This window comes from Vicugna pacos, chromosome 20, assembly GCF_048564905.1.
Source record: "Vicugna pacos chromosome 20, VicPac4, whole genome shotgun sequence".
In the NCBI taxonomy this organism is placed as follows: domain Eukaryota; kingdom Metazoa; phylum Chordata; class Mammalia; order Artiodactyla; family Camelidae; genus Vicugna; species Vicugna pacos.
This window is the reverse complement of record NC_133006.1, coordinates 35,322,491-35,340,255: the sequence shown is the minus strand read 5'-3', so window position 1 is coordinate 35,340,255 and position 17,765 is coordinate 35,322,491. Positions and strand designations below refer to the sequence as shown.

Below are 17,765 nucleotides of genomic sequence, written 5' to 3'. Positions count from 1 at the left end.
TGTAATCGTGCCTGTAGTCTTTGAGGGTCCTGGAAGAAAAAGCAGTTTAAAAGGACTTGTTTGTCCATTAATTGAGACAAGCAGCACCCACACAGGCAGGGCGCCTCCGCTGCCCCCCCCCCCCGCAGCTGGCGCTGCAGGACGTCTTGCCTGCAGCTCTCAGATGCTTTGATCACTTGGACACTTTGGTGCTGTTGGTAAGAATTTCAGACTCTGTGGAAGAATACAGTATCTAAGTGTAGATAAATAATTGTTCTTTTTAAGAAGGTTCAAGCCTCAGTGTACAAAATACAGCCAGTGAACACCTTTGCAAAGCAAAGGATATGGTTCTCGTGTTGAGCAGCTTGTTTGCATTTACTTTTAACCAGTTTGAGGGTTTGCTTTAAAACTGCAAGTCACATGCCATACGGTGATTATGGAAGTAAGATTAAAGGTTAATTTCCTGCTTGCTTTCTGTATCACCCACAGTATCAGGCTTGATCCTGATCCAAGGGAAGCCCATAAACTGAAGGTGGTTTTAGGCTGCAGGACTCAGAGTTACAGTAGCAACCATTCATTTTAACTGTTCTCATTTTATATTACAAAAAGTATGCAAGTACCTAATGTATAAACCATTGACACTCTGGTATCTGTAGAAGTAAATTTTTAATGGCTGGTTAATTATATCACTACATTTTTATTGCAATATAGTACTCATTTAAGCACTTAAAAATGGAAGGTGTACAAAGATTAAATTAAGACACGGTAAATTGACTAAATATTTGGTTTTTATATAAATAAAGGTCATAACCACACTGTTGACATGTAATACTGTTATAATACAACAGTTAAACTTGTGAGTCTACAACAGAAGTCATCTGTAGTTAAACAGGAAACAAAGTTGAAAAGACCATGTTAAAACAAAACTACTGGGACTAACAGGTCGGGATTGTAAGTAGCAACAAACATATTCACTCAGCTCCTGAGTATTTCAAGTTTTACAGTACACATTAAAAATGATTTCTTCCATCAACACTAAAAATTCAAACCGTCGGATGTTTATGCGTTTTGCAAGTTACACTGATTGAATGCTTATTTGGGAGCGGGGGTCAGAACATCTCCCACTTTGTAGTTTACATCACCCACATGCTAACACAAACACAACTTGTTCCGTTTCCTTCCCCCCTCTCTCCCCCCAACAAAGAAGGCAGGATTTTTTGGTTTCTTTTAGGTAATTGTTTCAAAGGATTTGTGATGATTAATTTGATGCCTGAAATTCAGTAATATTTAACTCTTAGACAACTAAGAGGTTAAAGATGGAAAATAATTTCTCCTAACACTAAGTTAGAAAATCATTTGCATCATGCTGTAAACTAGGAAGCAATGTAAAGCGACAAAAACCTGTCCCCAGTACATAATTAAAAAAATCTAAATTTCAAATCAGCAGAGCTGGTCTACTTCCATGTTGACTATATGCCACAATATAAGTGTGAGCTCCTTAAATGCATAGCTAATGTAGGTAGTCTTCCACTGTGGCAAAAGCACAGGATCCAATTCCTGATCGAGCCATCAGTCCTAGACACTGCGTGGCCTGTCCCATGGCCAGGGCAAGTGGAGGTTGCTTTGGCAGATTGTGGGTTTCTGAGGAAAGATTATTAAAAATGGAAATAGCAATTAGCAAGACATTTTAAAAAACATCTCTCAATCGGGTAAATACTATGTCACTTACAAAATTATTAATACCTATCCTGCTCTTAATTAACTAGCAAAAATGGTTTTTTTTAGCAAATGATTAGTGCCTTGGACATCTACTCTGACAAGGTACTATGGTCACTGGGTGTTCAAGTATAAAAAAATTCTTGTAGAATTAGACTTCCAAAGTGTTAGACACTCAAAAACTTCCATATTAACTATGAGGGGGAAGATGTAATTTTTAATCAATGTCTGCAATGGGGAGTAAGGAATATTTAGTATTTCTCGTCTACCTCGCCAAGGTCAGCTGACGTTACCAGAGAAAAAGGCACCAGGCTTTCAGTAGAAGGTCACTGATGGATTCCTCCCCTTCCGGGGACAGGACCCAACAGAGGTTGCCTAATCCTCCGTTACCTGGGCTGGTAAGGGAGCACATGGTGATGGCGACCTTGAGCGATGACAGCAAAACCACCCTATAATTTGAGGGGTTAATTTACAATCGATAGGACAAACATTTTAAAAGTCACCGATAAAGTTTTCAGGGTCCTACATAGCAGAAATTTGTCAGACAGCTATAGCATAAATGTAGTAGTTACCAAAATTTGTTCTTTGACAGAGATGAAAAGCTGACCGAATGATAAAAGTGGCCAAACCCATAGAAGCTGGTAATTTCTCCTTGTGTGGAGATGTCCAAATTTTAATTGTATGCAGATCCCAATTAGTAAAATGACTTATCAGTCCATACGCACAGCTGACGGCAAGGCAAGAACAGGGATACGTGGCTGGTGAGGTTCCTTGTGTGTGGTTGGTTCCGAAGTTGCAGTGTGGTGATGGGAAAAATAAAGGAAAAATTCCAGAAGGGTTGAAGCAAAAATAGAAAGGAAGCAGGTTCAGGACTTACAGGCACAAGAGAAAATAAAACAGGATTGAGGATATTAGGATAAAAATATGCAAGAAAAGATACACAGGTTGGTGAAGAGTGGTCAAGGGGTTAAGATGATTAAAGTACTGGCTGTTCTCTGGCAACGTGCCATTTAGCTCAGTTTTGATGGTGATATATTTTTGTCAACTCTAAGTAGGACTGACTTTATAAAACGAATTCTGCCTAAGCCAGAATCAAGAACAATTTAATTTTTACACAAAATTAACGTAACAATAAACAATGAAAAGGAAACATCCTTTCAAAAACACCTCTTAAAGGTTCCCAGGGAAGAAACCTTGCTCAGCGGTAAGCACTTCATTGCAGTTTTATTTTGGCCAAGGGAGGCATCTGGTTTTACGCATCTCTCAGGTTTTTTTTGGCATAATTGCACTTGCAGGGATTACATACAATTAATGTAACTTTATGCACTATAGATGAAGCTATGTGCATACATAGACCCACGGCAATTTAATAGTTTTGTCATTACTTTTGCAGGAATTATAAATCTCTAATAAGTTTATGCACTATTTATAGCTGAACTACACAATATATGACATAATATGTAAGAATGTATATATACATCCTGGATAATGGTCCTAAGACGTTTACAATTTAAAATGTTAATTCCCTTGGAGAACCCACGATTTTTAACTGTCACAGAAAAACTGGTCACTTTTCTTCAGAAGTTATTTCCAAGTCTGAGTGTTACCTAGATATAAAGCAGTCAGGGCTTCATGACTACCAATAATGTAGTCATTTCGAAAAGACAATTTTAGTAAAATCATAATTTGCCCCACAGTCCCAGCATTGGTACTAAGTACTCTTACCAACAGAGCTAAACAAATCATATAACCAAAGAAAATACAACACATTAACCAAAGAAAATTCACATTATTTATTGTATACAAATTCTAAATTTAAGAAAACTATTCCAAAACTTCAGTAGTAGACCTTAACACATAGTGAATTCATAATCACCTTTGTATGGGCAAAAAAGCAGATTAAGGCCCAAATGTGAATACTTTAAATTACTTCCTTTACATTCCGGCCATATGAGCCCTGGCCCTTGTGACAAGTGTCCCTGTTTAAACACTCCAGGCCACTGCTCTCATCTAAGACAGTCTGAAACATGCGCTCAAAGCCCCCAAACCCAACAGGGCCAAGCAGCATGGAACAGGTTTCTAAACTGGTAGTCCCCATTTTTCTTGGGAAATTACATTCTGAAAAGGTGAAAAATCACTCTTATCTAAATTACCATTGAAAATAACTGCCCAGATATTAAAACACAGTTTTCTGTAAACAATCAACTGTATAGTTTACATATAAATGCACAAAATGTGCAGTTACAGAATTCCTATAAAAAGGATCTGTTCAGTACATAAATACCACATTCACTGCAGTGCGCTGCTCACAGGAATGGCAACTGATCAGGAACAGCAAATCCCACTTTCTCACTTCACGCTCCCCTCGGCTAAGTCTCACTGTTCATTGCTGTTCTGCCCTCCCCCTTTTTCATTTGGTAACAGCATGAAGTTAAACATTTGCACTGGACTTCAGTGCAAATATGTGTCTCCAAGGGCTGGAATCCTGTGCCTGTGTCGTAAGCATGGTGGGAGCAGTGACGTGGGTGCTCAGGCCGGAAACGCCTCTGCACATTCATACAAACACTTCTGTTTTCTGGACATCACAGGATGCACCCCAATGTACTGTTTTTAGTCCATTTGAATCCATTTAGATACTGGAGGAAGTTTTCTATACTATAAGGTAATTTTAATTTTTAAAATGTTGAAAAGATCTCCCTTACCATTTTACCAAAATAGAAATACCAGCATAAATAGCGTCTCTCAAATACTTAAGAGACTAGTTGAAGTTTTGCTTTCTGGCTTCACTTACCTAATATTGCACTGTTAAGAGCTGAGCACACAGGTTCTCTCTGAATTGGGTCAAGCTGATTTCCAACTGGGCTGTTCCAAGGATCTGAATAAGCTAGTAAACTGAATGCGTCCTGTTGAAAACAGCAATTTGGTTTTTAATTAAAATAGTTCAGTGACTGTGCTCACCATGGTTTCACGCTGAGACACAGGTAAAATATGGCTTTAAAGCACTAGACAAACACTTAAACCCATTTACCCCTATAACTATGAGGCTATGTATTTTTTAACAACTGGATTATGCAGTAAAGCCCAAATTGTTTTCATTTTTCTTGTAAACAGCCCTTTTCTATCATCTTCCCCTTACTCCCACAACACATACAGAACAGAAATAGATAAAAATGGAAAAAACAAATTCCTGTGGAATGGGCTAATACAGGTTAAGGTAAAGAGAAAGAACATTCTGATGCTTTACAATTTATTACCACTGACAGGGATGGGACCTGCCCAAATGATCACTGACACACAGTCTTCTTTTCAAATGGCGGCTCTGTCTTCTGTCTTCCTTCTGTGGGGGACGTGTAACTACAGTGGTTTCAGACACTGGCCTCAAGTTAAGCTGCATCACCAGTGTGGCGTTTGGCAAAAACAACCTTCCTAAGTATCAGTTTCATCATTTGTGTGATGAGGATCCTAAGAGGTTCTATTTCAGAGCCCCATGGGGACTAACTGAGCTAAATGAAACTAACAATGTCAGTTCACGCCAATCCTTCAATAAATGATCAACGCCCTGCTCCAGAGTAACGTTATGATGCAGATGTTCGTACAGTTAGACAAACGCAGGACACCCTCCCAGATCAGAAGGCATATGTGCAGAGGACACCTGCACACGTGCTGCGGAACCGACCCAGCGAATGCAGTGATACATCACTTAAAAAATGCTGGTCGCTGAACTGTGAAGAGTCACATTTCTACAGAATACACTCTCCCAGGGAAAGCTGCTCGCACCCCTCTAGTCATCCCACTAGTGGGGGGAAGGCTCGTGCTCAGCTCTGTTCTCGCCCCGTCACCTGAACCGGCCTCCCTGCTGTGGTGACCAGAGAAGAACTGCCCGCAGGCACTGCTGCGCCGTCGGAGGCCACCCTGGGGGCGCGTGCGGCCCACCAGTCTTACCCTGTGGAGAACCTCACTCCCAAAAGACTTCCTGCCCCAGTTATGACTGCAAGTTCTTTCGAGATAAAAATTATTTACTGTACCACTCTGAACCACCTGCAGCCATGCATGATTGCTGGCTTCAAGGGGGAAAAGCTTCACACGCCTGCTGATGGCGAGCCCTGCTGCTTAGTGGTGTTTAAGACACTGCTTCCCACAGAGCTATTAGGTTCTATTTCTGGTTCCCTCCAATCCAAACTTACTGACAGAGAAAGTATTAATATCCTAGCCTGTAAAGCTAACTCCAATCAATCATTATTTAATTTTAATTCACCTCACAACCATCTAATAAGGTATATCCCTATAGAGCAGATAAAGATTTAAGACGAAAGGATTTGTCCAAGGAATAACTGCTACATAAAACTTCAAGCACAAAACTGTCCTCTTGGTTCTCCAACCTGACTTGCTACCAAAAAGGTGAGATGCTGCGGTCCCAAATCTCAAATCAAGACCATTCTGTTTATACCTTCTAGTATTTAAAGCAAAATTCATAGAAAAAGGTCCGTTAGTACTTTCCTGTGCACTAACACTGTGTGAGGCCGTGGTTCAAGCGCTCACGTGGATCACAGCTCGTTTAATCTTCACAATAACCCTACGAGGTGGGAACTATTACGCACATCTTAGAAGCAAACCGAGGCGGCGAGGTGACGACCACACAGCTAGTAGCACTGTACTGCCTTCAGTAAGTGCCAAATCTAATGAGGAAAACAAGTCTAAAATTTTGCCCTCACCTTTTCAGTACAATTGAATAAACATTACTGGACACAGCTGCCAGACACTGAGGACAGATGGGGATCACCAGGACCCTGTCACTGTCCCAAGGACTCAGTCTTGTGCAGAAGGCAGACATGTAAATGAGTGATGTACTATGTATCGCTTATTCACACAGAGAACCATGTCACAGAAGCTGTCACAGAAGTCGGCTCAGGCTACAGGGAAACTGAGGCTGGGAGGAAGGAGAAAAGGCACGGGTGAAACCACGGGTAAGGGGCTAGATCCCGAAACACCCTAAAAGCTTGAATGTTTTCCAACAAGGAAACAGAATTTTAAATGAAGGAGTCACATGGATTAGACTTGATTTTAGATGGATCACAGAACACTATGAAGCAAAGCTTGCAAGTTGAGTGAAGCTGTAAGCAAGAAAACTAACAAAACCTTTAAAAAAAGGTTTACATCATCAAGTTCCCTAGAACTTTTTCTTTCAGAAGAGGAATGAAATTAACAAAGCAACACTGATATTTTAAATCCCGCTGTAAAGCTAACTGGTGACAGTAACCAAAGGCATGCGAAGAAGCAGTTCTGAGATACACGTTAAACCCAGTGACGGAGAGTTAAGGTAGGAGTCCCACTGGCACATCCCTTTATTCCTGCCGGTGAGCTGGTGGAGGTTTCTGGAAAACAATACAGCCATATGTAGCAACAGCCACAAAATTGTCTCCTTTGACTCAGTCATCCTATTTCTGGGACTTTATTCCAATAAAGTAATTTTAAAGAAGAAACATAAAGGTACAAGTATAAAGGTGTTCACTAAAGCATTTGAAAAAAGGCAAATAAAAACTCTAAAAATAGAGCAATGCTTAAATACATGGATAAAGCAACACATCAGAATATCATGTAGCCATTTACATTGTCAATAACACATAGAAAATGGAAATAAACTTTTATGACAATAAATAAGAACAATACAAAATAGGGTAACTACAATTACTAATCAGATGAAATACACGCCCATGGGATTTAAGGCACAAAACTGAAAATGCCTGTGAAACAGCATGGATTATGGGTTGCTTTTCATTTTAGAAAAAACATTACCTCAGTGGGAATAATTTCTGAGGGAAACGTGGCATTTAGGGAGGACTCTCAAACTGTGCTTACATTTGGCTTAAAATCTGTAGCAGTTTCTAGGCAGGGTGCGTCTCCGTGACCCCCCCCTTCTGCTTCTACCACCAGACTAGGAGCCGCCCCGCGCACCACCCAGGCGCTCCTCTTGGGAGCCCCTGGCAGACTCAGGCAGAAAGCAACAGAAACCAAGAACAGGAAGAGAGGAAAGGGAGACTGAGAAAACCAGAAAGCAGTCAAGAGAACCATGGCTGCAGCAGACACGTGTACCTCAGGGCAACCTTGGTAAATCTCATCTTCACCCTGAGCCAAACCCTTCTCTCTCTACGTACGTATATATGATTCAGAAGTCTGTGCAAGTTCAAAAAAATTAAAGATGATAAAACCCACTTCAGTCACTCGTGACCTGAAGTAGAAGAATAAAAGAATAAGCGGTAATTTCTAAGCCTTCTCAACCATGGTAAAGAAACGTGTTCTCTGTGTGTTACCCTCAGCCCCTCCAGCGCTGTTCTCTGGGTGCTTAGCGGCTGTTCCATTACTCCTTTCATCTCTACCTGGATCAAGGTAAGTTTGACGAGTGGGAGGGAAGCCGCTCAGAATGTTAGGACAATCTCTGAAAGGAGCTGGCATTTGCTTAGAAGTCGGAGGTGCAAAATCAAAGCCGTCCACATTTGTTAGATGAACAGTTACATCTTCACTTAATTCAATATATAATCAAGGAATATCTTTAATAGGCCATGTAATGCCACCTCCTGTGCTTCAAGCAAATTAGAATCAAAGACAGAATAAGCAATGGAGTGAAATCTTAAAATTTCAAAGGCACTATATAAAATCATACTCAATTAGCATAAAGTTTTAACAAGAAAACAGAGTCAGACGACCTAGTATAAAAAAAAAATCTATGAATTCTTAAAAGCATTTCATACTCCCAAATATCCCCTAAAACATCAGTTCTCAAAGTATGGTCCAGGGACAGCTGGGTCCAAGACCCTTTCAGGGGCTCTTGGGAGGTCAAAACTATCTTCATCGTATTACTAGCATATTACTCTTTTCTTACTCTCATTCTCTCACTACTATTCCGTGGGGTTTTCCAGAGGCCACATGGTGTATGATACCACAACAGACTGAATGCAGAAGTAGGTATGAGAATCCAGCTTATCTTCTGGGATTTTTAAAATATTTTATTTATTTATTATTGCATTACTTTCTTTTTTTTTTTTTGGCAGGAGGGGGAGGTAATTAGGTTTATTTACTTTTAAAGGAGGTACTAGGGATTGAACTCAGGACCTCCTTCCTGCACGCATGCTAAGCATGCGCTCTACCACTTGAGCTATACCCTCCCCCTTATCTTCTGTTAAACCTAGCATGAAAGATATTCACAAAAATGTAAAGCAATGCTACTCTTTTTTTGTTTATTTTAGGAATATAAAATATTTTTATGAAAATAACTATGTAATGACTTTTGTTATTTTAAAAATTAATAATTTTAGTATTCTTTCTAGTAGAGTAAAATCAATAAATGTAACTCATACAAACAAAAGCCCTTTGGGAATCTTCAATAGTTTTTACAGTGTTTAGATACCAAAAAAGTTGCCAACCACTGCCCTAAAACCACCTCAGTACTTAGCAAAGAAGTTTCCCAAATGAATGGCTTTCGATAGCTGAAACAGTAATAAGAGCCTGAGAATTAAACTTCTTAGCACTCTTGATACCAGAAACGAGTCTACAAGGATGCATAACAATGAAAATTCCCAATCTGGAAGAATCAAGTTATGCGTGCCTTTATCTTGAGGTGTGTATAAGTGGCCCCTTAACCCATCCTAGACTAGACAGGCCCCCTCTGCCCAGAGGCACTGGGCTGAGGCCGTGGTGCAGGTAGCTGTTTCATTTTTTCTGAATTTATGCCATATTTAGTGCTACTAGGTGTTGCTCACTGGCCCTCTCTCTGTCCAGGTCAGGAAGGGAGCGCAGGAGTCCTGCCTTCTCCTTCTGTATCCAAGCATCGATCCTGGGCCACTATGTGTCCTGGGCCACTACGTGCATCTCCGCTTTGATTTTGTTTTGGACTTCCCTCAAAACACTCAGGAGAAAATCTTCCTAACGAATCATCTCTGAGCCTAACCTAATGCAGGACAAACAAAACAGAACAGCAACAAAAACAATGGCTAGGTTAGAGCTTCACAGGCTTACAGCACTGGTGGGACTTCTGTGATTATGGAAAATGTCATCTCTACAACCAGCTGCAGTGCTGATTTAAGGGAGGGGAAAACTCAAGTCTTCAGCTGAGACACAGAACTGTGGCTAACTCACTGAACTGTTTGTTTTACCTACCTCACTGACCAGCACAGGCAGCAATCCAGAAGAGACTAGAAAACGTATTTTACCTACTCAGTGAAAGACGACCCAACCTTCACTAATCACCATCAAAGTAAAGGCCACATATTATACATCCAATGTGCTGCAACTCTGAATAATGCTTACTAAAATAAAAAACCCTCAAATTTATAATCAGCACACTCACATTTATCCTAGTAACTTTGCCAGTTTTACAGCTGAGAAGATAAAACGAAGAAAGCAAGCTGACCAAGGCACACAGATTGGTAAGTGGCAGAACTGAGGTTTAACCCACATTTTTCACTCGGAGTCCAGTGTGCTCTCTGGCGAAGCAGAGCTGCCCAACCCTGCCAGACGCTTCCACTCTCACCTGGGCAGGAAGCCAGGGAGGAGTTCCCATCCAAGGATCCCAACTAGAATTCCAGTGCTGCTCCGTGTTTTACAAAACTACGTTTTAGTTCCTCTGACGAATTTATACCTTTTCAAGAGAAAACAAATTTACCTTCAGCATCTTTTTGTTTGCTGTGTTCTTGCCGCATTCTCTCCTCAGCTGTTCACTCATTGCCTGCAGTTCTCTTCCAAAGTGAATCATTCTTTCTATGGCGGCTTGACTTCCTCCACACAACTGGCGTCTTAACTGACTTGAATCAACTTCTGTAAGCAAGACAAACAGGTATTTTACTACTGTACTGAGTGGACAATGAAGAAATCAACATAAATTGCTCACAACATTTTGGACGTCTCATTTAGTAACTACTTCCTAATATTTTACCTATATGTTCAGATTTATTTTTAATTTAATATGGAACTTTGCAGCTAAAAGGTATACTTTGTTTAGGCCTCAAGAGTCTAAGATCCAGTATCTACCTTGCAGTTGAAAGTCAGGTGACACTCTTTCAGCGTTAGGATGTACAATGCTTCAGGGAAAATTTTATGAAAAGTTAAGCACAATTTTCTAAACCTAAAGCAACATTAAAAAAAAAAAGTAACTGCTTCTCAGGCTACTTATAACTGACACAGAACAGAGATAGAAGAGACTAAATGACTCTGATAAAAACACAGAAGACACCATATTACACTAATCAAAAGGGTTAATTACACTACTTTTAGAAAAATACTACTTTCAGAAAAAATTTTTAGTGTATATCTTGATTGATAGTAATCACTGATTAATAATATAACAGTATAAATCACTAATAACAACATATAAATCACTAATGATAATAGTTAACATTTACTAAGTACTCTGTGCTACTGGCTTTTCACAGAATAGCTATGAGGCAGTTATTATTACACCCATTTTACAGATGGAGAAACTGAGGAAGAGAGCTCTGAAGTAATTCATCCAAGGTTACACAGCTAATAAGTGGCAGTTGCAGAATTCAAATCCAGGTAATCTGGCTCTAAACCTCCTGCTCTTAATCACTATGCTCAGATTACTCTTTCAATGTTGGTTGCTTACTGATGTCTAATAGAGCAGAACCACGCTGCCTTTGCAATCATACTCCTTGCCTGAAAGAGTGAATCATACACTGAAACACATAATCCTCCACAGCAAGGTGGCTGTGTGTAACAGCAGAGCAACTTTGCACTTATAAACCACTTTCTTTCCTAACAATTTGAATAAGTATCTTTTAACCTCAAAATACCAAGAAATCTAATATCTTAGAATTCGGACAAATAATTTACAAGCTTCAATAATTTTCACTCTCCAATTAACGGGGAAGTTTGCTGATGGTTTAACTTCATGGTACAATTTACCACACAAGTTGCCAGCAAAGCAAAATCGCACACACTGATTTCTCTTTCGGCCACGTAACTGGGTGGGGTGGTGGGGGGTCCGTACTTAAGCACCTCCTATCTGCCAGACACCGAACTACGCAGAGTCACATAAATTAACATTAAACGACTTTAAGAAACTTTGGTTAGAATTTATAAAATCACCTCTACCCATCTGGCCTTTATGGGCTATACTGAAAGGGCGCTTCACACCGCCAAGCTAGCGCCGCTGCTTCACGACAGCGCTACGGGTGCAGAAGCAGACGGCTCCGCGGAGAGACTGCAGCAGACACTGAAAGGTTGCTCTCTCCAGCAGCCCACTCTCACAGGGAAGTTTAAGGGAAGTAATACGTATTGCTATCAAATCCAATGGCACATACATCTTTAAATTTGATTTATGCACATCAGCTGTGAATCAGTACAAGTAAAAACATAACCTTGTAGTCATCATTTTTATTAAAAATGTAAGAAATATCACTGCAGACCCATTTCGGTGTCACAATCTTCCATTTCGTGGTCATGTTTAGAGCTACCATTTAGGAAACCATTGGATGAAGTTTCTCCAACTCCATTGGAGTAGTGATCTGTTTCCATGTCTACATCATTACTGAAAATGAAAAAACAAACCTAATTTTAGAAATAGCATACTTGCAGCTCAGTTTAAAATAAATGACTACTCAACTACATAGCCTACTTATCAACTGACTTCATAAGGCAACAGCAATCTGTAAAAAAGGTATTTAGTTAAAATTGTGAATATATTCAAAGTCAAACATGTAGCTGACTTTCAACAAATTTATACTCCTAGAGATAAGGGAGGAAAAAGCTTATGTACTAAAATGCAGTGGTTTTGTGATTTTTTTTATCAATAGGGAGAAATTGTATTTCAACACATACTTTCCACTGTTTTTCAAATTCAGATCTGCACTTCATTCTTTGTTAATCAACTCCTGCCCCAGAACTGCCCGTTCTCACCCCAGCATTCAATGCCACCATGTAAGGGAAAAAGCCTCCCTCTCAAAACAGACTTCTTCTGGAGCCCGCCCACTTCATTTCTTCCCCCGCCCTCATACTCAGCTCGCTTCTAGACTACTTTTTCTCTACTAGTCTTGACATTTTGGCATTTGTCCTCACTACTTAAAGATATACTCTCTCTCAAAGGTAGACAATAACCTGAAAAACCACGCAGTCTCATCCCCTCATACCTTTCCAGCACCCAGCACGATTCTTCTCGCACAGGCTTTCTTACAGCTCAAGATTCTAAAATATTGCTGAATCCTAATTTTTAAGGTGCTGTTTTGGAGATACTTTGGGCATTTCCAATTTTCACTCATCTCACACTGACTGAACCACTAACATGCTAAAGTTGTCAGTGTACGCCCTTCAAGTCCATCCACAACCCAAGCAATAATGAATATCTAACTTTCAAGATTTCTCCTCTGAAGATCTAGGTAATGATTATACAGCCTAGAAGGAAACACTTAATGAAAATTCAGGAAATATTTAAATAAAAATGACCCTTTCTCATTAAAGAAGCAGTGTATATTCATTTGTAGAAAAAGAAATCACTGACTGCAGATAAGCAAAAAGCACTGTGTGCATAATGCCAGCCAAAGTAACCACTGGTTACCAGTGTGGGTGATGTGTGAGTTTAAGTGTGTGTGCGTGGGTGCGCGGCGCACACAAGCTTCTATGGGTAAAAAGACACAGATCTGGGAAGAAGGGGGCAATGACCGTCGGGCATCTTCATCAGTCAGAGAAGCCTGTTTGGTATCTTGATGAAATTTGAGAATTGATAAGGAAAACTTTTAAAGTGCTATCCTTAAGATCGTAGCTTTCAGTGATCTTATTAATAAAATATGTTTTTGACAATTTAATATAATGTTTGAGAGGGATACTTTCATTCAACACACATTTAAGAGGCTTTGAGCCATGTTCCATGTTAGACACTAAGGATGTAATGAAACAGCCCTGCCCTCCAGGAATGAAGAACCATAAAAAGCTAATAAAGTGAGCCTATTACAGAGAATCAGTACTACATCATCACGAGTGACACAACGTCTGGTAGGGATATAAATCAAGGAAAATATCCTGGAAGAGGTAACAACTGAACTTGACTTTTACAGCCTGAACAGAAGGTAGGATGGGAGGGAGGGAGAAGAGTGTTGTAGATCGGGGTATGACGGAAGAAGCACAAGTCTGGAATCAGGCGTCCTGGGAAGGAGCCTCAGTTCTGCAACTTGCTAGTCACTGATTGTCGACCTTAAAAAAAAAAGTCATTTACTTCTCTGGTACTCAGCTCTACATCTGTAAAATGGTTTTCACAGTTAATACAATCTTTGCCTACTTCACAATGTGGTTGTAAGGAAAGCCATTACCAACTATAAAATAACTATTACTGTTCAACAGTTTAAAGTAGTTTAAAAGCTCACTTTCTCCTCCTCTGTACTGAACACAAAGAGGGTGCTGTGTCATCACCCCTTCCGCTAAGCTTGCTTCCCACAACTCAGGTGACAACTGGTTTCTTTAGCAACTTCCTGCCTGAGGACAGTATTCAAGAGAAAAACTCACGAAGTGACTGCAATCCTATCCTCAAACTATGGCAGGACCCTGTATCAGTGGTCCAGAACTAACACTGTAAGGTACGATGAAATATTAAAGGTTTAATCTTTTAAATTTCCTGCAAAGTTTTTACTATGATATTCTAATTTTATGTCTTCTAGTATGCCGCTTCCCCTGCCCTCAGCAAAAGACAGTACCTTTTCCTACTGTTCTTCTCCTGCCATTTTTGGGGACTTCACTATCACTTGTATCACACAACACCATTACTTCAGTAAATTTTTGTCATTTGTGACAGATACCTTGGAAATTCTGATTAATCTCCAAATTTGCAAATACAGATTTTTACACATATTCCTTTCTCCAGAATATTTCCATGAAGATGCATGGTATAAATGAGGTTCCTTCTCCTTCAGTGAGAGGATTTTGCACTGATGAACATTTCACCACAATGCAGTGTGACCAATTCATGTTCCAAGACCAAATTAACATCAAATAGATAAAATCTATCCACTGTTTCAGTGAAAAAGAAAATGATCATTCCACTAGTCCTGAACCGAACTGAGATCCAGATGTTGGATGATCTGGGCAGGCTGAGTTCGTAACAGCTTGCTCTCACACGCCAGCATTCAATTCAAATGATCACATTTCATGAACCTTTAGGTTTCATGAATAGTAAGCCTGAGGATGTCATAGTATGCTGACAGAGACATCTCTTCTCTCAAAGCTCTTCGAGTGGAGACCATGCCTAGCGGAGTGTTTGACATCCAACAGGTCCTCAATACTATCCTCATGTTATATGCTTACTAAATGACTCAAACATCTGCTAGGCACAAGGTACTTAAAAACAGGCTCTCTTCAACAAAGATTTCTGCAAAGTTAGTTATTTGGATCTCAGGAAACACTACACATTTACACCAAAATAAGCCCACACAGAAAAAAAAGTTGTAAACGTATCATGTTAACCGCAGACGTGAAATATACTCTAGTGACTTAACCTGGAAAGGTAACAAATGGCAATGATGTGGCCATCTGTACGGGTCTGCTGGGGCAGGAAGATGACACCGCACAGCCCGGGATGTGTCCCCGTCACCCCACTAGAGGGAAGAGGAAGGACAGGAGGAGGAGCCTGCGTGCACACCAGGGGAGTGGACAGCTCTGGGGGACGTACTCCCCACCCGTTCAGTCTCCGGGGTTTGGGAGCTCTCGGGTGCCTCCCACGGGCCATCCAACTCAATTTTTCCGAATTGTCAGAAATGATGATGCCTGTAATTAAGGCTGCTTACAGTAATGCAAAGGCTACAGAAATCCCTTACCTGGTGAAGTTATTGACTTGCTGTGATCTTGACATGTTTATACTGTTCAGTTCTGGTACATTCAAACTGGATGACTGGTGTTTACTATGGCAATATGACTGATGTGCTTTATTTGATATTACACCATTACTACAACTTTCAAAACCTGGGGAAAAAAGAAGAGATACTTCATAAAAATAGAAATAAACACAGTAAGGTTGTAACAAATGTACCATATGCTGATTAAGTATTTAAAATTTTTATAATATAGGAAAGTCAACGGACTACTTTAATAGAAAACAAATGGATAACTTCTTTGAAAGAACACAGGATACTTCATTGTGAGCTGTAATTAGCATCTCCTATATTTACTGAAGGCTTAATTATGGGTCTCCTTTAATCCTCACAACCCCTCACCGTGAAGCCCAGAGTTATCATAGCCCCATTTTACACACGAATGCATCAAGGCTAAGGCTTTGTGCCTTTGAGCCTGAAGTGCTGTTCGCTGTCAGAGGGGGTGTGGCTAAGGACACAAACATGAGAGTCACACTCATTATATAGGATGGTGATATAAATAAGCTGAGAGGCAGCACCATAGAGAAGTCTATGCTGGCTGAGAAAAAGTGAAGTATTACTCTGTGAAAGGAAAGGAAACAGCATCTGACTTCTGCTTAGAGAATTAAATGTACAGAGGGAAGATAATACCTTGGGAAAAACAGAATTAAAGAGACAAGCAAAGAAAAAAAGACTGAGAAGTGTCAGAAATAAACCTGTAGAAGTGATGTCATAAAAGCCAAGAAAGGAGAGAGTTTTAAATAAGAGAACATCAAAAGCCTTAGAGAAAAACTAGTGAGTCCAGAAAGGGGGAGGAGGGAATGAACAGGCAGCCACGACTCCTGCCAATGGCTCGGGCTGGGAGAGAGTGAGAGAGCTCGCCGCTGGGCGCGGTGACGGGTGGCTTCAGACCCACAGCCACGTCACCGCCTTCACATTTGTACTTTTATCAAATCACACAATTACTGTCTCATTACCAAATATCTCTGATTTAATTTCCAGAGACAACTCGAACGCTGACCTTTGTTTATGGAGATCTGTCAATAACCTGTTCCTAGAAGAAACAGCTCATCTTTAAGTTACTTCCTGATACTGAAAACACAAATCTGACCTGCCCACAAGTCTTCTTCCCAAACATCCCGAGATCCAGTATACACACGTGCAAAACAGCTAGCAGAAGTATCTAGATCTTTTTCAAGTTTTTATTTGGTTCAAAGCCATGAAGGGTAAACATTTAAAGATAATGTCACAAGCCCGAGTCTCACCAGAAAAGTGTGCAGTGCTTCCTTTGCCTGATGCTAAATTGTGGATGTTCATTCCGTGGCTGGGGCTCATGCTTGGACTACTAAAGGGTCGAGGACTAACAGGATAACTGTCTTGAGATTTTGGACTTCGGCCTCCCAAACATCGTACTTCACTATCTGTACCATTCACCATTTCTATAAACTGACGTACTCTAAAAGAAGAAAAGAAAAATTTACTTAGATAATCTTCAAACACCCGTTTATTTACTTAACAGCAACAGATTTCTAAAAAAACATATTCTAAGAACTTGTACAGTATGGCCTTTAGATAGTATGCTAGAAATACTAAATATGGTTTCATATCCTGTACTGCTTAGAATACATTTAAAATTTTCCAGAAAAACGAGAGTATAATGCAAAAGATGGTGTACCTCCTCTAATCAAGATTTAGTAAGAAAATGAAAATCTATCCGTAGCTATAACAAACCAAAATGGACCTCATTTTTTTAGTTAAAATGATTTAATCAAAACAATATTCACATTTAAAAAATAATATTTACACTTGGAAGCAAATCAAATAGTATGTAAGAATATGATGTACTTCTATGTACACAGCTATCTGCAAACAAAGTAAAAGCCTAACGCCCCGCTTTCCTTCATCCCTAGTTTGCAACTTCGTCCCTAATCTGCAGCCTCTTAACCAAAACAGGCCATATTTAAACTTTTATTCTAAATCAAAACAATTCCGACATTTGGCTTAGAAAGAGTTTCTGGTTCTCAAAGGGTTGAAATCTTACGCTTAATTACACCTGATTTTAAAATAACAAAGATTCATACAACCAATAAAAAGTGCCAATTAGGATGGCTATTATTTAAAAAACAACACAAACAAAAGAAACAAAATAATAAGTGTTGGCAAGGATATGGAGGAACTGGAACTCTTGTACCCTGTTGGTAGGAATGTAAAATAGTGCTGGGCTGTGGA

General features: G+C 39.9%; 1 protein-coding gene across 1 annotated transcript in view; it reads right to left on the bottom strand.

Moving 5' to 3' along the window:
• Nucleotides 1-626: 626 nt before the first annotated feature.
• RANBP9 (RAN binding protein 9) overlaps nt 627-17,765 on the bottom strand; it is a 72,907-nt gene continuing 55,768 nt past the window's right edge. Inside the window, exons 9-14 of the mRNA XM_006198627.3 lie at nt 16,802-16,992; nt 15,504-15,648; nt 12,114-12,235; nt 10,352-10,503; nt 4,487-4,598; nt 627-1,620 (exon numbers count right to left, since the gene is read on the bottom strand). Of these exons, the coding sequence (XP_006198689.2) occupies nt 1,490-1,620; nt 4,487-4,598; nt 10,352-10,503; nt 12,114-12,235; nt 15,504-15,648; nt 16,802-16,992 (853 nt within the window). The 3' untranslated portion in view covers nt 627-1,489. The remainder of the gene's footprint in view (nt 1,621-4,486; nt 4,599-10,351; nt 10,504-12,113; nt 12,236-15,503; nt 15,649-16,801; nt 16,993-17,765) is intronic.